The sequence below is a fragment of the Acomys minous genome, assembly GCF_964271855.1.
Source record: "Acomys minous genome assembly, chromosome: 10".
Lineage (NCBI taxonomy): Eukaryota > Metazoa > Chordata > Mammalia > Rodentia > Muridae > Acomys > Acomys minous.
Genome location: NC_140491.1, coordinates 72521967 through 72540238, shown reverse-complemented (window position 1 = coordinate 72540238; position 18272 = coordinate 72521967). Strand labels below are relative to the sequence as shown.

Sequence of the window (18272 nt, the reverse complement as noted above, 5' to 3'; positions counted from 1 at the left end):
GAGAACTGTGAAACAACCCTTGCCTAGGGGAATAAGGCAAACATCTTTGCCTTGCTATAAAGCTAGAGAAATCCCCAGGAAGAGGTACCACCCAGCTGCATCACAAGCCCCACCCCCTTCCCTGCCCACATCTAAAATAGATATAATTACAAGCTTTTCACAAAAATTAGACCAGTGTAAATAACAAACATTTATTGGTGTCACTTATGGTAGAAAAAAGTTCCTACACCAGATGTACATGACCCAATTATTGTTAAATAAACATATCCAAGGTGAACACACACCCTGACCCAGCTTTCCCCCAACTTTTAAAATAGCCAATTCTTCCTCTCCCCGACCCCAAGACATGTGAGCAACTGCTAACGAAAAGCAGTAAACAGCCACTTGGGCTATAGCATTTTCAACTCCACTCTGAGGTGAAGATTCCAATTACATTCGAGACTTAAGTTCTCTCAATTTTCTCCTAACGAAAGTTCCTGAGTCCAGTATTTACAATATTACAGCTCTAGCAGATCAGTGCGCCTACAACTCATCTTTTTCTGATGTATCCTCTTCACCAGTTGGGGGAGGGCCTGCACTTCCATAGAGTTTGCTGATAATCGGCTGAACAATTTCTTCTAATTCCTTCTTTTTAGCTTTAAAGTCTTCAATGTCTGCATCCTGGTGGCTTTCCAGCCACTCAATCTTTTCTTCTACAGCTTTTTCCATGGTTTCTTTATCTTCAGAAGAAAGTTTACCTCCCAGCTTCTCCTTATCCCCAATCTGGTTCTTGAGAGAGTAAGCATAGCTTTCCAGTTCATTCCTGGTGTCAATGCGCTCTTTGAGCTTTTTGTCTTCCTCAGCAAACTTTTCAGCATCATTAACCATCCTCTCAATTTCTTCAGGTGTCAGGCGATTTTGGTCATTGGTAATTGTGATTTTGTTTTTGTTTCCTGTACCTTTGTCTTCAGCTGTTACTCGAAGAATTCCATTAACATCTATCTCAAAGGTAACTTCAATCTGGGGTACCCCACGAGGAGCAGGAGGAATGCCAGTCAGATCAAATGTACCCAGAAGATGATTGTCTTTTGTCAGGGGTCGCTCACCTAGAGTAGTAAACACAGGAAAAACTTGTTATTGACAAGCCTTAGGGCACCGGTATCCCCACAGTATTGAACCAAGAGGAGCAACTCACTGGGTACCACTGCTCTTAACCAAATGTTGTCTCTTAAAAGCACTGTAAGCCCCTCTTCTCTTCATGTATTCCAAAAGCCAGTGGTCAAGAATGCAAGTACTAAATCTAAAACTCAACAACCTCTTCATTTGAATTACAAAAGATATTTCTTTCCCTGGGCAGCTTAATGATGTATTATCAAACCCAAAGTCACATTCTTTCAAAATACAATATAGTAAATGTAAGTAATTACCTTCATAGACCTTGATTGTTACGGTTGGCTGGTTATCAGAAGCTGTGGAAAAGATCTGAGACTTCTTGGTAGGTACCACAGTGTTCCTTGGAATCAGTTTGGTCATGACACCTCCCACAGTTTCAATACCAAGTGTAAGGGGACATACATCAAGCAGCACCAGATCACCTGCAAAGGAGAATTAAAGGTTCCAATTAGAGTCCTAAGAGCACTACCAAGCGATCTCCCAATGAACTCTCCTCTTCCCACTGTCTTCTGCCTGGGTTCTAACTACAAACACTTCAGGGCTGCTAATGATCTTAACTAAGCTTGACCTAAGCCTTGTCATCACTGTACCTTATAAGCTGTGTGGCCTTGTTGCTCCTAACCCTACAGCTTCCTAAAGCAACAACAGTCTTCCCCAGAAGCTACTCAAACATGAGAGATACAATGACAGCAACCTACCTGTATCTTGATCACCAGAGAGGACACCAGCCTGGACAGCAGCACCATATGCTACAGCCTCATCTGGGTTTATGCCACGGGATGGCTCCTTGCCATTAAAGAACTCTTTCACCAGTTGCTGAATCTTTGGAATTCGAGTAGATCCACCAACAAGAACAATTTCATCAATATCAGATTTCTTCAGATCAGAGTCTTCCAACACTTTCTGGACGGGCTTCATGGTGGATCGGAACAGGTCCTGGAAAATACCAAACAAAGGGCATGGTTACTGTGGTGCTGACCACGCCTGGACATGGTTTAGTTATGCATTCAGGCACGCTAAATTCTACAGTCTGCAAGGATCTCATTAGCACAGTCACGAAGCATACCATGTTCAGCTCTTCAAATTTGGCCCGAGTCAGGGTCTCAGAGAAGTCTTCCCCTTCGAAGAAGGACTCGATTTCAATCCTTGCTTGATGCTGAGAAGAGAGGGCTCTCTTTGCTTTCTCCACCTCACGCCGGAGTTTCTGCACAGCTCTGTTGTCTTTTCGAACATCTTTACCAGTTTTCTTTTTGTACAGCTTGATGAAGTGCTCCATAACTCGCTGATCAAAGTCTTCCCCACCCAGATGAGTGTCTCCATTGGTGGCCACCACTTCGAAGACACCATTGTCAATGGTGAGAAGAGATACATCGAAGGTCCCACCACCCAGGTCAAACACCAGGATGTTCTTTTCTCCCTCTCTCTTATCCAGGCCATATGCGATAGCAGCCGCTGTACTGTGACAATGAAGAAGAAGGAAGAAAGCTTGGTCAGGCTCACGGTTCTCCTACTTGGCAAACCTGCTGGACCTCTAGGTTCCACACTTACGGCTCATTGATGATCCTCATGACATTCAGTCCAGCAATAGTGCCAGCATCTTTGGTTGCTTGTCGCTGGGCATCATTGAAGTAAGCCGGCACAGTAACAACTGCATGGGTCACCTAGGAGGATAAGCAAAGATAACATAAGTATACTTTGCTACTTCCCTTACCAACTACAGTAAACCCACTACATCAGTTGCTAAGCCAGCTTACAGAGGTAAAAATCATACATTTGTATTATCACAGAATAAAGTGCTAACTCCTGAAAACTGACTAACATTTACCTCCCACAAGGCACTAAATCGTTAAGCCTGACAAAAGTTGATGCCAGTCAGATTAAAAGATTTTAAACCAAAGGCTTCCTACATAAACCAACCAGGAGGAACAACTGTAATTAATCTTAAACATTTAACATTGTCCCACAGATCTGTTTACCTTCTTTCCCAAATATGCCTCAGCAGTTTCTTTCATTTTAGTGAGAACCATGGCAGAAATTTCTTCTGGAGCAAAGGTCTTGGTTTGCCCACCTCCAATATCAACTTGAATGTATGGCTTAGTTTTCTTTTCAACCACCTATGGCACGAAAGAGTTTAAAGTTAATTTTTCCGAAGCAGAAACAATAGCACCACAAACTTTAAAAAAAACAAAACAAAACAATTTCCTCTCTCCTGTAGCTTGATTCCTTTTGGTCCCTCGGGAAATCTTGGACTAAAACTGAGTACAGTTGTACTGTAGACAGACTGCCAGTTTTAAAATAATCTATCAACTTTTAGACATTGTAACAATGTGTCCAGGTCTTACAAATAAAAAAAACGACTGCAAGTAAAACCGTTACATAAATTCTGACCGCATCCGTTTGGTCCTTTGAATTCTGTCTTCAACCCCTAAACACCCTAGCCGCCCGATCAGAGTGAGAAAAAACAAAAACCGGGTCGGACCTTGAACGGCAAGAACTTGATGTCCTGTTGCACCGAAGGGTCATTCCAAGTGCGTCCGATGAGGCGCTTGGCGTCGAAGACGGTGTTCTCAGGGTTGGACGTGAGCTGGTTCTTGGCCGCGTCGCCAATCAGACGCTCCCCTTCGGGGGTGAAGGCCACATACGACGGCGTGATGCGGTTGCCCTGGTCGTTGGCTATGATCTCCACGCGGCCGTTCTTGAACACACCGACGCTGACCGGGAGAAAAAAGGAAAAAGAAAAAAAAAAACCACGGAAACCCAATCAGCAACTCACTTTCTCACGCTAGCCCCAGGAGGACACGCCCCACCTCCCGACGACCGGCGCCACTCACCAGGAATAGGTGGTCCCCAAGTCGATGCCGACCACCGTGCCCACGTCCTCCTTCTTGTCCTCCTCCTCGGCCCGCACCGCGCACAGCAGCAGCAGCGCCGCCGCCGCCGCCACCACCACTGCACCTAACTTCATCTTGCCGGCGCTGTGAGCCAGTCGCTCAGCGATCGGGCAGGAAGTCTCGGGAGTCCAGCAACAGGCTGCAGCCCAGAAGCGCGACGACGGTTCCGATCTGAGGGCGACAGCGGGGCCCACGGTCAGGAGGAGCCACGAGCCAACCACACGCACGGCAGGCCTGGAAAGCAGGCCGCGGGAGCTTACCTCTCCCACCCGCGGAAGTCCGAACCGATCCCCGGCAGTGTTGTCCCAGCCAAGTGTGTAGCGCGCCGTCGCCGACTCGCCTTATATACCCTCCCCCCAGCCCCGTCGTGGAGGCCTCTGATTGGTGGAAGCGCTTCTCGTTGGAGGCCGCTGATTGGTCCAAGCCACCAAGCTGGCCGCTGCCGATTCGAAGCGGCCTCCTCCGCAGCCCACGTCACTGCTACGCCCCCCCACGGTGACTCATTGGCTACTTGGTTCTTCCCTAACGGCCGCCAATGAGGGGCAGCATCCGCCCTGGGCGATGGTCCTATTGGTTCAGCAGCTGCCTGTCCCTCGGGTGACCTCTCACCTCGAGACCGTTTCCGCCGGTAACTGTCCAGGGCCTCCCCTCACGCCGGGCCCCCGGGGGACTGGAGCTGGGGCTGCGTGTCAGTTCCCACGGGCCGGTGGGAGTCGGGTCTTGCCCCCCAAGCCCCCGCCATCCTCACCCCGCGAAGCAGTAGGCGACCTTTTCTCCTCCTCGGTTCTCTCCGGTCCTGAGCTGCCCGGCCTCAGCTGGGATGCCGTGTGCGCCTGGGAACGCGTCTCTCTGCCCTTGGCCAGCCTGACTCGTTCTCGGGTGTCACAGCGTCCAGGCCCTATGTAACTCACCCGACCTGTGTGCGTCGTGAGCGGGGGCCCGGTCTGGGTTCTACCTTCACCCCTAGGCCTTTCTAAATAATTCTCCATTTCCCAGGATTGGCCTGGCTAATTGTAACCTAGTCCTGAGCCCGCTTCTCCAGTGCGGCTACGAGTATCAAGGGTGTATCTTTTTTCTCTCTCTTGCTTGTCGCCCCTTAATGTTGCCCTATCCTTGTCTAGCGTGTCCATTTGTGACCCAGGTTATCTCGTACAAGTTCTTCCTCATCCCTTTCTGACACCATCCTACCCTGACTCTTGGAACAGGTCTGATAATGCTAAAGGCATTTAGCAGACAGAAAAAGAATTGCCTTGCTGATGCTTTACTATTGTATAATAATAGTATGTTGGGAAAAAAAAAAACAAGCTACAACTTAAACTTATTCTGTGCTTCATTGTTTGGTTTCATTTGTCTGTTTTGAGGCGGGGCACTGTGCACAGGACCCAACTGTCATAGAGCCACTGACCCTCCATAGAGCACTCCATGTGTTACTTAGTCCTAATCGCTCAGTTCTTAGCAGGATTTTCCCATTTTCCAAAAGAGAATACAGAGACCAAAAGTGATTAAGTAGATAGGATGATCATTGACTGGTGAGTGGTGGAGATAGAATCGAAAACCTGGTGGATTTTACTCCATAGCTTATGCTATTGGTTTATTTTTATTATTTTATTTTTTATTTTTTTTTTTAAAGAGAGGGAGTGGGCTGGAGAGAAGGCTCAGTGGTTAAGAGCACTGTCTGCTCTTCTGAAGGACCCGGGTTCAATTCCCGGCAACCTCATGGCAGCTCACAACTGTCTGTAATTCCAGTTTTAATGGCTTTGACACCCTCACACCAATGCACATAAAATTAAATAAATTATAAATAAAGGGATTCGTGTAGCCCTAGCTGTCCTCAGATGCTGTGTAGTTGAACTCCTGATCCTTCTGCTTATACCTCCTAAACACGGAGAGCAACAGGCATAGGCATACATTACGATGCCCAGTTGGGACTTGAACCCAAAACAACGTGTGTGCTAGGCAACTGACATCTATTCCCTGTCCTGGAGCTTAATATGTAGACTAGGCTAGCCTTGAACTCTCAGATCTACCATCTCGGCCTCCCAGGTGCTTATAGAGGATACTTATGACATTATCACAGGCAGGAAATGACTTCAGTATACCTATTAAATGTTTTCTGAACTTCGTAAATACACTGTACAAATACTACTGAAACACCACAGTTCACTAAAATGGGGAGCCTATGAGTCAGTGTTCAGGAATTTTCTCCTTTCTCGTTCCTCAAGGGTTATGCCAATGAGTCAGTCAACTCCATCCTTGCTACTGAGGTTGCATCATACAACTCTTCCAGTAAGGCTTGTAATACTGTCATAACATGGATGTTCCTTTGGGTTGCATCAGTCTAGCATCAAGGTGGAAGTCACTAAGCCCAGCTTACTGGTGCACACCTTCTTTTAATCCCAGCACTCAGGGGGCAGAGGGACGGGATCTCTGTGAATCTCAGGCCAGCCTGGTCTACAGAGTGAGTCAGGACAGAACTGCATATTGAGACCCTATCTCAAAGGGGTGGGGAAACCAAAACCACTATTTGACCACCTTTCAACTTCATGTCATTTCAAGCATATTGATTTCCACTAAAACACAAAACTCAGTTTTGTCCTCACTTGATGGATGGAGGAAATGCTTGCAGCCAATTTTTTTAAACATTTAGAAAAGTAATATCTGAGCCAGACCTGGTGGCACAGGTCTGTAACCCCAGCTTTTCAAGAGGCTGAGGCGAGAGGATCACAGGTTCAAGGCATGCCTGAACTACAAGAGGGAATTCAAGGCCAGCCTGGGACATTCAGTGAAAAACCCTGCTCAAAAGAAAAGGAAGCCGGAGACGCAGCTCTGTGTTAAAGTGCTTGCCTAGTACACTTGAAGGTCAGTCTCAGTGCCCAGTCTCTCTGTCTTTCTCTGTTTCTCCCTGTCTAGCTGTCTCTCCCTGTCTCTATGTCTGTCTGTCTGTCTGTCTGTCTGTCTGTCTCTCTCTCTCTCTCTTTCTCTCTGATACACACACACACACACACACACACACACACACACACACACACACACCCTGCTAACTCCATTTTAGGTTGGGTTGGGTTAGATGGCTTCTCGTGTAAGCCAGGCTTATCTCCAGTACTCTTTGTAGTTAAAGCTGGCCTTGAACTTCTTATCCTCCTGCCCTACCTCCCAAGTGCTGGGACTATAAGTATGTCACCAAGTTAGGCTATCTGACTAACTTTCAAAGAGTTAAGTAGTCAGTGGCTATAGGATCCTTTTCTTTTTTGAGACTGGATGTTGCTAACTATGTATACTATATCCCTGGTTGTCCTGGAACTTGCTATATAGACCAGGCTGGTCTTGAACTCACAGATCTCTCTGCCTCTACCTCCCCTGTGCTGTGATTAAAGTCATGAGCCACCATGTCCAGCTGTAGTCTTCTTTAAAATCCAAGCCAAATGGAGCTAGAAAGATGCTCAATGGTTAAAAGGACTGCTCTTTCGGAGGACCCAGCTTTGATTCCCAGCACCCACAAAGCACCTCACAACCATTTGCAATTCCAGTTCCAGGGGTTCAATACTTTCTAGTTTCTGTAGGTACCAGGAATGTATGTGATACAAATAAAATAACCATGCATATAAAATAAGTTGTTTTAAAAAGAATATATACATATATACATATACATACATGCATATATGTGTAATTATATATAACCGTCCTTTAATCCCAGGATTCAGGAGACAAAGGCAAGTGAGGTAGATTCCTGGGAATTCAAGGCTAGCTTGGTCTTCAGATTGACTTCTAGGGTAGCCAGTCTATATAGTAAGATCAAAATTCAAAGTAGATAAAATTCAAGTATATTGTGTGTTCTGTAGCACATATTATGGCATATTCTAAAGCACAATCATCGTGGCAGTAAATAAGTACAAAGACAAGTTGTAACTGACCACTGCTATTTGTGAATTTTTCTTTCTTCTACTCTTCTCTGTTTTTCTTCTACTCTTTCAATCCCCTAACACTGGGTGGGCCGGGGGAAAGGTGGAGAGGAAAGGAAAGAGATCACTGAGTAAAGTCAGGGGTAAGAAAGGGGGTGACTTTATTGTTAGACCACTTCCTACTGATTAGGGGCATCAAGTTCCTTGGGGCAAGTTTGATCCTTGCCGTCAGGATATCTAATTTCTTCTTGTTTCTTTTTTGCACATGACTACTTAAAAAACTATAACCAACAACCAAGCAACCAACCCACACCACCTATCATGGGGACCTAGCATGCATGCATGCATTTATTCATTGATTGATTATTTTGCTTTTGTTTGTTTGGGTTTGGTGTTTCAAGACAGGATCTCTCTGTGTGGCCTTAGCTGTCCTGGGCTCACTCCTGTAGACCAGGCTGGTCTCGAACTCACAGAGATCCACCTGCCTCTGCCTCCCGAGTGCTGGGATTACAGGCATGTGGCCCTGCTGGACCTACCATTTATATACTCTCTGAAAAGTTCCTAGAATTCCAAACATAATACAATCACAGAAACTATCTGCAGCTGAAAAAAACATGCCTTCACCAGAGCACTAAGCAAATCATAGTCAGTATCCCCACACCTGGGATTAAAATGAAAACAGATTCTTATAACATTGCTGTGTTTTTTTCCTAAGAAGCCAAAATTCAAAAATTATTCAAAAATACAAGTTATTTTCTGAATGGTAAAGGTGTTATAAGAGCTAACCACTATGATCAGAGTACGCTGGGTTTTTTTTTTTTTTTTTTACTATTTTGTTGTTGTTTTGGTTTTTTGAGAAAGCATTTCTCTGTGTAGCTTTGGCTGTCCTGGAACTACATCTATAGACCAGGCTGGCCTTGAACTCAGAGATCTTCCTGCCTCCGCCTCCTGAGTAGAGGTGTGTGCCACCACCACCCAGCTGCTGTTTTGTTTTTTGAGACAGGGTCTCTCTATGTAGCCCTGTTTTGGAGTTCCCTATGTAGACTAGATTGGCCTTAAACTCAGAGACTTCTCCTGCCACTGTCTCCCTCGTAAGTGCTGGGATTGAAGGCATGTGTCACCATGCTCAGCTTTCTTTATATTCTTGCTTGTTTGTTTGTTTGTTTTGTTTTGTTTTGTTTTTGAGACAGGGTTTCTCTGTGTAGCCTTGGTTAGTCTGGACTCACTTTGTAGACCAGGTTGGCCTCAAATTCACAGGAATCCTGCCTCTGCCTCCCGAGTGCTAGGATTGCAGGCATGCACCATTGCGCCCAGCTTTTTTTCTTTTCATTCTTATGAAAGCATTTTTCCACCATTTAGAACTTAGGAATGGAAGGTCCAGGAGATTTGCCCAAGGGATCACACACCTCAGAATTTGTGGACCTGGGATTTGAACTTTTAAGCCATGGAAACTTGATTTTACTGTTGTTTGACTTATACTTTATTAATTTTTTTTTTTTTTTGGTTTTTCGAGACAGGGTCTCTCTGTGTAGCCTTGGCCATCCTGAACTCACTTTGTAGACCAGGCTGGCCTCGAACACACAGTCATCCGCCTACCTCTGCCTCCCGAGTGCTGGGATTAAAGGCGTGTGCCACCACACCTGGCATACTTTATTAATTTTAAATTGTGTGTCTGTGTCTGTGTTTGTGTCTGTGCACATGAGTGCAGGTGCCCTTGGAAACCAGAAGAGGGTGTTAGATCCCCGGGAGCTGGATTACAGGTGGCTGTGAACCACCTAACATGGGAATAGAACCCAGGGTCTCTGGAGGAACAGTGTGTAGTCATAACCACTAAGCCATCTCTCCGGCCCATTTGCTTTTTGGGGCTGGGTCTCTCACTCTGTGGTTCTGACTAGCCAAGGATGACCTTATGTGCCTGCATCCATCTCCTAAATTGCTGTTTAAGAGGTTGGAAAAGTTTAATTTGTTTTGTTTTTGTTTTGTTTTTCGAGACAGGGTTTCCCTGTGTAGGCTTGGCTGTCCTGGACTCACTTTGTAAACAGGCTGGCCTCGAACTCACAGAGATCCACCTCCCTCTGCCTCTCCAAGTGCTGGGATTACAGGTTGTTTGCCACCATGCTTGACACGTTTGATTTTAAGTTTTGTTTGTTTGTTTATTTAAATGAGTTGATTTTTATGTGTATTGGTGTTTTGCCTGCATGTGTATCTGTGTGAAGGTGTTGGATCCTCTGGAACTGGAGTTACAGACAGTTGTGAGCTTCCATGTGGGAGCTGGGAATTGAACCCAGGTCCTCTGAAAGAGCAGCCAGTGCTCTTAACTGCTGAGCCATCTCTCCAGCCCCTTAAGTTTATTTTTATTTTATGCATAGGATGTTTTGCCAGCATGTATGTCTGTGCACTACATAGACTCTTGGAAGCCAGAAGAGGCCACTGATAGCTGCTATGTGGGGGCATAGAATAGGACCTTCTTCCAGCGGCGCCCGCTCCTACCCAACGAGCCATCTCTCTAGCTCTGCAAAGTTTGGTATGGAACCTCTACCGTGTCGGTTATTATCTTTAACCACAAGCTGAGAGGACAGAAAGCAGCTGCATAGTTTACAAGTATTTTGATAAAGAAATAGAAGCTGTGCCGGGTGTGGTGGCGCACGCCTCTAATCCAGCACTCGGGAAGCAGAGGCAGGCGGATCGCTGTGAGTTCGAGGCCAGCCTGGTCTACTAAGTTACTCTAGGACAGCCAAAGCTACACAGAGAAACTCTGTCTCAAAAAAAAAAAAAGTAGAGGCCTTTATCTAGTAATTTTATCTGTGCTCGTATGAGTAAGAAAATACATTTCCATCAGTAATAACGCTAAGCTGGGGTGGGCTCACTAGGCTTCCGTATCATTTAGGTTTTAGTTGAATCCGTGTATATGTGGTTGGAGGGACCATTTGCTAATGTGCTCATCAGTCTAGCTGAACATCTGGGGACTCTCTTATCCCCCGCTGTCCACTTGCTGGTACCCACTGTGTAACCAACACTGGCCTAAACCTGAGGCAGCCCTTCTGCCTTAGAGTCCTGGGATTGTTGCAATAATTGCCATGCCTGGCTTGTCTACTATTCAGAATTGAAAGTGGGATAGAACTACATACACATAGCAGTAAGGATAAGGAATAATAACACTTATGTACCTCACGCTAAAACAGAAGCAAGATGGGGCTGGAGAGATGGGTCATTAGTCTACAGCAGTGGCTGCTCTTCCAGAGGAGCTGGGTTTAATTCCCAGCACCCACATGGTGACTCACAGCTGTCCATAACTTAATTTCCAGGGGACCCAACATAAAATAAAGTTGTTTTTTTTTTCTGAGACAGTGTTTCTCTGTGTGATAGCCATGACTGATAAAATAAGATCTAAATAAATGTCAAAATAAAGAAAAAGAAGCAAAAAAAAAAGTCAAAATAAAAAAGACAAGCTACCCCAGCACTCAGGAGGCAGAGGCAGGTGGATCACTGAGTTCAAGGCCAGTCTGGTCTACAAAGTGAGTCCAGGACAGCCAAGACTACACAGAGAAACCCTGTCTTAGGGGGAAAAAGAAAGGCAAGTTGATGGCGCTGTTATTCAGTGGTAGAGTGCTTGTCTGAAATGCACCAGGATGAGCATCTAAGCACAAAAGTCATGATCTGGGTCGACACACTTCAGTTAATAAGAGCAGTTAGGCAGAAGCGGAGCTACAGAAGCCAAAAACAAGGTTAGTCATTTAGAGATTCCCAGAAGTGTTGGCTTTGATGGATTAGGCCTTTGTTATAGTTTTGGCAGGTGGTGCTGTCTACATGCTGAGTTATGGCCTGAATGGTACTTCCATCATGGAGTCAGTTGTGCTAAGGTCTGGGGGCCTGTTACTTGATGATCTCATTTGATCCTTGAATTCCACAAGGTGGCAGGAGAGAACCAAGTTCTGTTAACTGTCCTCTGACCCCCGAAGGCCTACACACACACACACACACACACTCACAAACACAATAGTAAATAAAACTGAGTCTTCCACAGTGCTTTAATGGAAGAGTTTGATTAATAAATGCGTCTCCTCAGGGCTGGAACAAAGGCTCAGGGTAAGATCACTTCCTGCTCTTGCAGAGGACCAAGGTTCAGTTCCTAATACCCACACGGTGGCTAGCAGCCATCCTACCTCCCGTTCCAGGGGTCCAGTGCCGTCCCCCTCAGTTTCCTCCAATCGAAACCTGGAAATTCACATTGGTGTAGAATTTATCTCTATGGATTTTTCAAACACTTAATTTTTTTGTATGTGCCTGTGTGTGGATTTGCCCGTGGAATTCAGAGGAGGCAGAGGCAGGTGGATTTCTGGTCTACAAAATGAGTTCCAGGATAGCCAGAGCTACCCAGAAAAGCCCTGTATAAAAAAATCAAAGAAAAAAGGGGGGGGGGAAAAGTCAAATATATGGGGCTGGAGAGATGGCTCAGTAGTTAAAAGGAAATATTGCCCTTTCACTCAAGTTTGGTTTCTAACGTTCATGTCAGGTGGCCCCCAACTGTCTATTACTTCAGTTCTAGGGGCTCAATCAATGCCTCTGGCCTCTTTGATCACTTGTACTCATGTACACAGATGTAATGCACACAAATAATTTTTAAAAATAATAAAGCTTTTAAAGGTGTGGTGACGCACACCTTTAATCCTAGCACTTCAGAGGCAGAGGTAAGCAGATCTCTGTGAGTTCAAGGCCAGCCTGGTCTACAAAAGTAAGTACAGGACATCCAGGGCTACACAGAGAAACCCTGCCTCAAAAAATGAAAATAAATAAATAAAGCTCCTCTTTCCGCCATCTTTCCGCGCCGTCACCATGGTGCACATGAATGTCCTGGCAGATGCTCTCAAGAGCATCAACAATGCCAAGAAGAGAGGCAAACGCCAGGTGCTCATCAGGCCGTGCTCCAAAGTCATCGTCCGCTTCCTGACTGTGATGATGAAGCATGGCTACATCGGTGAATTTGAGATTATTGACGACCACAGAGCTGGGAAAATTGTTGTGAACCTCACAGGCAGGCTGAGCAAGTGTGGCGTGATCAGCCCTAGATTTGATGTGCAATTTAAGGACCTAGAAAAATGGCAGAACAATCTGCACCCGTCCTGTCAGTTTGGCTTCATTGTACTGACAACCACAGCCGGCATCATGGACCATGAAGAAGCAAGACAAAAACACATAGGAGGGAAAATCCTGGGATTCTTTTTCTAGAGATGTAACACATAAATAAAATGCCTCCGTAGACTGTGCTGGGCTGAGTCCTTTTGAACCTTTCCATCCAGCACAGTGGCTGGTTGTCCTGACTGAAGTAGAGACAGTCCTGTGACCACACCATCACTTGGCTGGTGTGCTGTGTCCAGCTCAGGATGTTTATGTCTGTGTTGGTGTCTCGTGGTGCTTAGCTGAGGGTTGGTATAAATATTGAAAACATGAAAAAAAATAAATAAAGCTAAACTCAGGCAGGTATTGGTGGCTCCCACCTTTAATTCCAGCATGTGGGAGTCAGAGGCAGGCAGTTCTCTTGAATTCAAGGCCAGCCTGGTCTACAGAGTGGGTTTCAGGATAGCCAGGGCTACACAGAACTCTGTCATGAAAAACAAAGCAAATAAGAGAGATAAATATTAACCCTGTCTCAAAACAAAACAAAACAAAACAAAAAAAGATAAGTGTTGTTTTGCTGGGCAGTGATGGCACACATCTTTAATCCCAGCATTTGGGAGGCAGAGGCAGGGGATTCTCTGAATTTGAGGCCAGCCTGGTCTACACAGTGAATTCCATGTGAGTTCCAGGACCTCAGAAACTGTCTGGAAAACAAAGCAAAACAAACAAAAAGTCAAACCCTTCTTTATTTCTTCTAGGTAGTAAATCAGGTTCCAGGTTAACAATGGTGAATGACATGGGGTTCTCTGATTTCGGGAACTAACAACTGATTTAAACAAGTCAGGCTGGGTATGTGGCTTTTAGCAGTAGACAGAGCCATGTGCATAGCATGTGCGAGGCTCTGGGTTGGGTTTCCTGGGTACAATCCCCAGCACAGCAAATAAACAAGTAAATCAACAATAAAAAGAAGGGGAGGGGGTGTGTGGCGGGGGTGGGGGGTGGAGGGAGAGAGATGACTCCGAATTTTAAAGTGTTTGCTGAAAAGTCTGATGACCTGAGTTCTAACGCCAGGATCTACCTGGGGGAAGGAGAAAAATTCTTACAAGTTGTCTCTGACCTCCATATGTGCACCTGTATACATACACACAACAAATACATACTACGTTGAAAAACTTTTTAAATAGTTTATTTTTCTTTTTTATTTATGTATTTATTGTTTTTGGTTTTTCGAGACAAGTTCCTCTGTGTAGCCTTTGCTGTCCTACACTCGCTTTGTAGACCAGGCTGGCTATTTATTATTATTTTATGGACATTGGTGGTTGGTCTGAATGTGTGTTTGTGTGAGGGTGTCAGATCTTGGAGTTACAGACACCTGTGTGCTACTATGTGGGTGCTGGGAATTGGGCAGTCAGTGCTCTTAACCGCTGAGCCACCTGCCCAGCCCCCCAACCCAGAAATCTTTTTTGTTGAAACAAGATCTATTTGTGTAACTCTTGCTGTTCTGGTACTCACTCTGTAGAGAAAGATGGCTTTGAACTCACTGAGATCTGCCTGCCTCTGCAACTCAAGTGCTGGGATTAAAGCTACCAGGTTAGGTGATGGCTTCTTCTTTTCTTCTCCTTCTTCTCCTCCTCCTCCTTTTTTTGAGAAGAGGTCTCACTATGAATCCCTGGCTGGCAATTTGTTATATAGACCAGGCTGGTCTTGAATCTATGAAGTTACCGCTTTTTTTTTAATCTAACACATCTAATTAATGAAGTCTGGCAGATCACCTAGTATTCAATTGTTTGTTTTGTTTTATCTTACTTCTCTAAGGCTGGCTAGGCACACAGGGAAAGAAAGCAATTATTATATTTTTAATTTGTTTTGAGATGGAGTTTCTATGTTACACAGAGCCCTGGCTGGCTTCAAACTCCTAGAGATCTTGCCTGCCTCTGCCACCCAAATGCTGGGAATAAGGTGTGTACCACCATGCCCAGCTATTTAAAAAATTAAAATTCTGGGTTTATCACTGCTGTGTGATGCTGAGGCAGAGTGCTTAGTAGACAGCGTGGAACTGGGGTGGGCGGGGTCAGAACTTATGAAGATCCAGTATGAATTGTCACTGTAGTGCTCAACTGAACAAGGTCTTGCTCTCCAGTCTAGGCTGGTGTCAAACTTGTGATGCTCCTGCCTCAGCCTTCTAAGCACTGACATTATATGTATTTAACCACCATCCCCAGCTCAACTCAGTGAGAATTTGTGACTGTACGCAAATAATTTTACATACCTGTACATCATGGCTGGCTGAGTTGTGTATTAGGAAGAAAATGCTTTTGGATAGAGTTTTATTTGTTTATTTATTTTTAAAACAGAATCTCAAATATCCCATGTTGGCTTCAAACTCTCCCATTCTCTGGTCTCCATGTCTCAAATGCTGCCATTACAGGCGTAATCCACCACACCCAAACAACAGCAGGAGAAAGATTATCACTATGACAAATTTCAGAAGGAGGGCAGCTGCTCTCCCTACAGAGCAGCACTATTTACTAAATTCTGATCGTTTCCCCCCAGATGCATTAATCTTGGCTATATTTTTCTTTCCCACATGTACAATGTGTAGAGTTTAATGGCCACTCTGTGGCCTGCAAGAGTCACTGCTCTAGCGATCCACGGTTCTGGCAAGAAGGTGACACTCTCTGGGAGTGTTGAATGGAAAATTAAAAGCTGTCCACCTAGTTCAGGTGCTCCATTTGTATGTGACAGACAGGGCTCAGTCCAGGGAACCGGACATTCCTGTTCTCTTTTCACTTACAGTGCACATTGTACTTCCTCCTACTTCTCCTCCTCTTCTTCCTCTTCTTTTTCTTCTTCTTCTTCTTTTTTTTTTTTTGAGACAGGGTTTCTCTGTGTTATCTTGGCCATCCTGGATTCACTTTGTAGACCAAGCTGGCCTTGAACTCACAGCGATCCACCTGCCTCTGCCTAGGTGCTGGGATTAAAGGCGTGCGCCATCACACCTGGCTCTACTTCCTTCTTAAGAGCCTTTAGTACCTTTCTCTTTCATTTATGTATATTCATTTAGGTATTTACACACTTATTTATACATTCACACAATCTGTCTGTCTGTCAGTCTGTAAGTCAGCCAGTCTGTCTGTCTGTTTATCACCACAGTGGAGGTCAAAAGACATTGCAGGAATCGTTTTTCCTTCCACCATGCAGGGGCCTTGGGATCACACTCTTGTAGTCAGGTTTGGTGCCAAATACCTTTACCTGAAGGTTTCTTTTTGTGTCTTTGAAAGCTTTTTTTTTTCTGTCCTCCTGATCCTTTGAACAGAGTCTTTTATTCAAGCTGGGTGGTTCTTTATGCAGTCTACGCATTTCATATCCCCCCACCTTTAGGATTTTGGCTTCCTCCTCCTCCTCTTTCTTCTCCTCTTCCTCTTCTTCCTCCTCCTTCTCCTCCTCCTCCTCCTTTTGAGACAGGGTTTCTCACAGTAATCCGTCTGCCTCTGCCTCCCAAGTGCTGGGATTAAAGGTGTGCGCCACCACCGTGTGCCTGGCAGGTCCTGGTTTCTCAAGAAGGTCTCTTTCTCTGAAATTTCATAGCACTTTGTAACTCTTCATAGCCCTTGGTAATTTAGTTTATTGTTACAATTCTCAATCTGTGGGAGTTCCTTTTTCAGCTTCTTTTTGCTTTGTTCAATGTAACAAACAAACTCACAGTCTTTAATTGAACTCACTTCCAGACTCTATTGCATGGCAGCGTGGTACCAATAACATCTGACCAGCTACTCACAATGCTATTGTAATGAAATAGCAAATAGGAAGCAAATTCTGACCACAAATTTCTTTTTTGAGTCTCACAGGATAGCTCAGGCTCGCTTAGACGTCTAACGTTGCTCAGGCTGGTTTAAACTCTTGTCTAATCTCACCAAGACTTGCCTCTGCCTCCCAAATGCTGAGATTACAGGTGTGAGCTACCACGCCAGTCAAATTCTGATGATTTTTAAAGGAGGTGCGTGCACGAGTGATGGAAAGCAGCCTGGGGTCTGAGTTACATTTCAAATAGTTGGGAAAATGAGTTTTCATGCCCCTCCCCTTTATTTTTGGCTGGGGACTGCTGCTATCGGAGGATATATTCACTGTTTTCGATGTTTTAAAGAGCTGTCAAGTGGAGCAAGGAGGATTTCTTGCTCCAGGCAGCATAACTACTAGCAAAGGGAGGAGAGAGAGAAGGGAAGCAGATTTCAGCTCAGCAGGAGGCGGAACTTTTTAACATTTAGAGCTGTGAACCGGCTCTTCTTAAAGGTAGCGAGCTGTCTGATACTGGAACCTCTGAAACAGAAGTGAGACACGGGGGGCCATCTGGTTGAACGTGCGGGAGGATATTCCTGCCCGGGCGGGAGCTGCGCCGATGACCTTTAAAGTGTGTTCTAATTTTAAGACTGTTCACTTCTGCTAACTTGGCACGTCACGTGTCATTTTTATTTAAAAAATAAATAAATAAAAACAACACCTATCTAATGTACCTGTGTGGCTTACAATAAAAATCGATCAAACAAGAAGTGGGAATTAGATTTAACACTAAAAATGAAGATACCGCCCAATTGGCATAGCTTGACAGGGGGAGGAGGGAGAGAGAGAGAGAGAGAGAGAGAGAGAGAGAGAGAGAGAGAGAGAGAGAGAGAGAGAGAGAGAGAGATATCATCGGATGATATGAGGTGTTAGGTGGTCCGGGGCAAGTGAGGAGTGTCATCTACCCCCTCCCCCCCCACGTCTTCCCCAGCACCAGGTACACAGAGGTGAGGGCGTGGGGGAGGGGGCGGCGCCGGGACCCGCGGACAGGTCCCAGCAAAGCTGCTCGCGACCCGGAGCGGAAGGGCGGCTGCAGTCCGGACCACCGATCCCAGGGGCCCCCGCGGCGCCGCGCACGCGCACTGGCGAGGGGGCAGCGCCGCCGCAGGAGGCAGGCAAACCGACTGGCGATCTGTGGCGGCGGCTGGGCGGCGGTGGCAGTTCGCAGCGAGGGCGACGGCTCCGAGGCCGAGTGGCCGTCCGGTGGGGACCTGGGCGCCGTCCTCCGCATGACCTCATCGGTGAGTGCGCGTCCTCGGCCGGCTCGCGCCGCGTGTGCCGCTGCGGGCTCGGCAGCCCGACCGTCCGGCCTAGCACCGCAGCCCGCGCCTGACGGCCGCCCCGCCCCGATCCCCGGGCCCCAGGCCTGCCCCGCGCC

The 18272-nt window shown here is 46.0% G+C and overlaps 3 protein-coding genes across 9 annotated transcripts in view; 2 read left to right on the top strand and 1 right to left on the bottom strand.

The window, feature by feature from the left end:
* Positions 1–177: 177 nt before the first annotated feature.
* Positions 178–4432, bottom strand: HSPA5 (heat shock protein family A (Hsp70) member 5). The gene is made up of 9 exons (XM_084799150.1): positions 4304–4432; positions 3984–4214; positions 3632–3863; positions 3129–3266; positions 2701–2813; positions 2219–2609; positions 1851–2088; positions 1407–1574; positions 178–1085 (listed from the first exon to the last, which is right to left on the bottom strand). Exons 2-9 carry the CDS (start codon positions 4115–4117, stop codon positions 523–525), a joined length of 1977 nt encoding a protein of 658 aa, XP_084655276.1. The 5' UTR covers positions 4118–4214; positions 4304–4432; the 3' UTR covers positions 178–522.
* An 8170-nt stretch (positions 4433–12602) lies between these two features.
* On the top strand, positions 12603–13232 carry LOC311606407 (small ribosomal subunit protein uS8-like). Its single transcript, XM_084797733.1, has one exon. It carries the CDS (start codon positions 12776–12778, stop codon positions 13166–13168), a length of 393 nt encoding a protein of 130 aa, XP_084653859.1. The 5' UTR covers positions 12603–12775; the 3' UTR covers positions 13169–13232.
* A 4741-nt stretch (positions 13233–17973) lies between these two features.
* The window catches only part of GAPVD1 (GTPase activating protein and VPS9 domains 1), a 76157-nt gene continuing 75858 nt past the window's right edge, over positions 17974–18272 (top strand). For 6 of the 7 annotated variants that reach the window (XM_084798448.1, XM_084798445.1, XM_084798451.1 and 3 more), the window contains exon 1: positions 17974–18135. The gene's annotated coding sequence lies outside the window, so the exon portion shown is untranslated. The remainder of the gene's footprint in view (positions 18136–18272) is intronic. The other variant, XM_084798449.1, reaches the window with a different exon arrangement.

What these genes read in the sequence shown, in the direction of transcription:
- HSPA5 (XM_084799150.1), bottom strand. Translation starts at nt 4,117, where the DNA reads ATGAAGTTAGGTGCAGTGGTGGTGGCGGCGGCGGCGGCGCTGCTGCTG. An exon ending in TTGGGGACCACCTATTCCTG is followed by an intron (nt 3,864 to 3,983) that starts GTGAGTGGCGCC and finishes TCTCCCGGTCAG; the next exon opens with CGTCGGTGTGTTCAAGAACG. An exon ending in AATTTGAAGAGCTGAACATG is followed by an intron (nt 2,089 to 2,218) that starts GTATGCTTCGTG and finishes GGTATTTTCCAG; the next exon opens with GACCTGTTCCGATCCACCAT.
- LOC311606407 (XM_084797733.1), top strand. Translation starts at nt 12,776, where the DNA reads ATGGTGCACATGAATGTCCTGGCAGATGCTCTCAAGAGCATCAACAAT.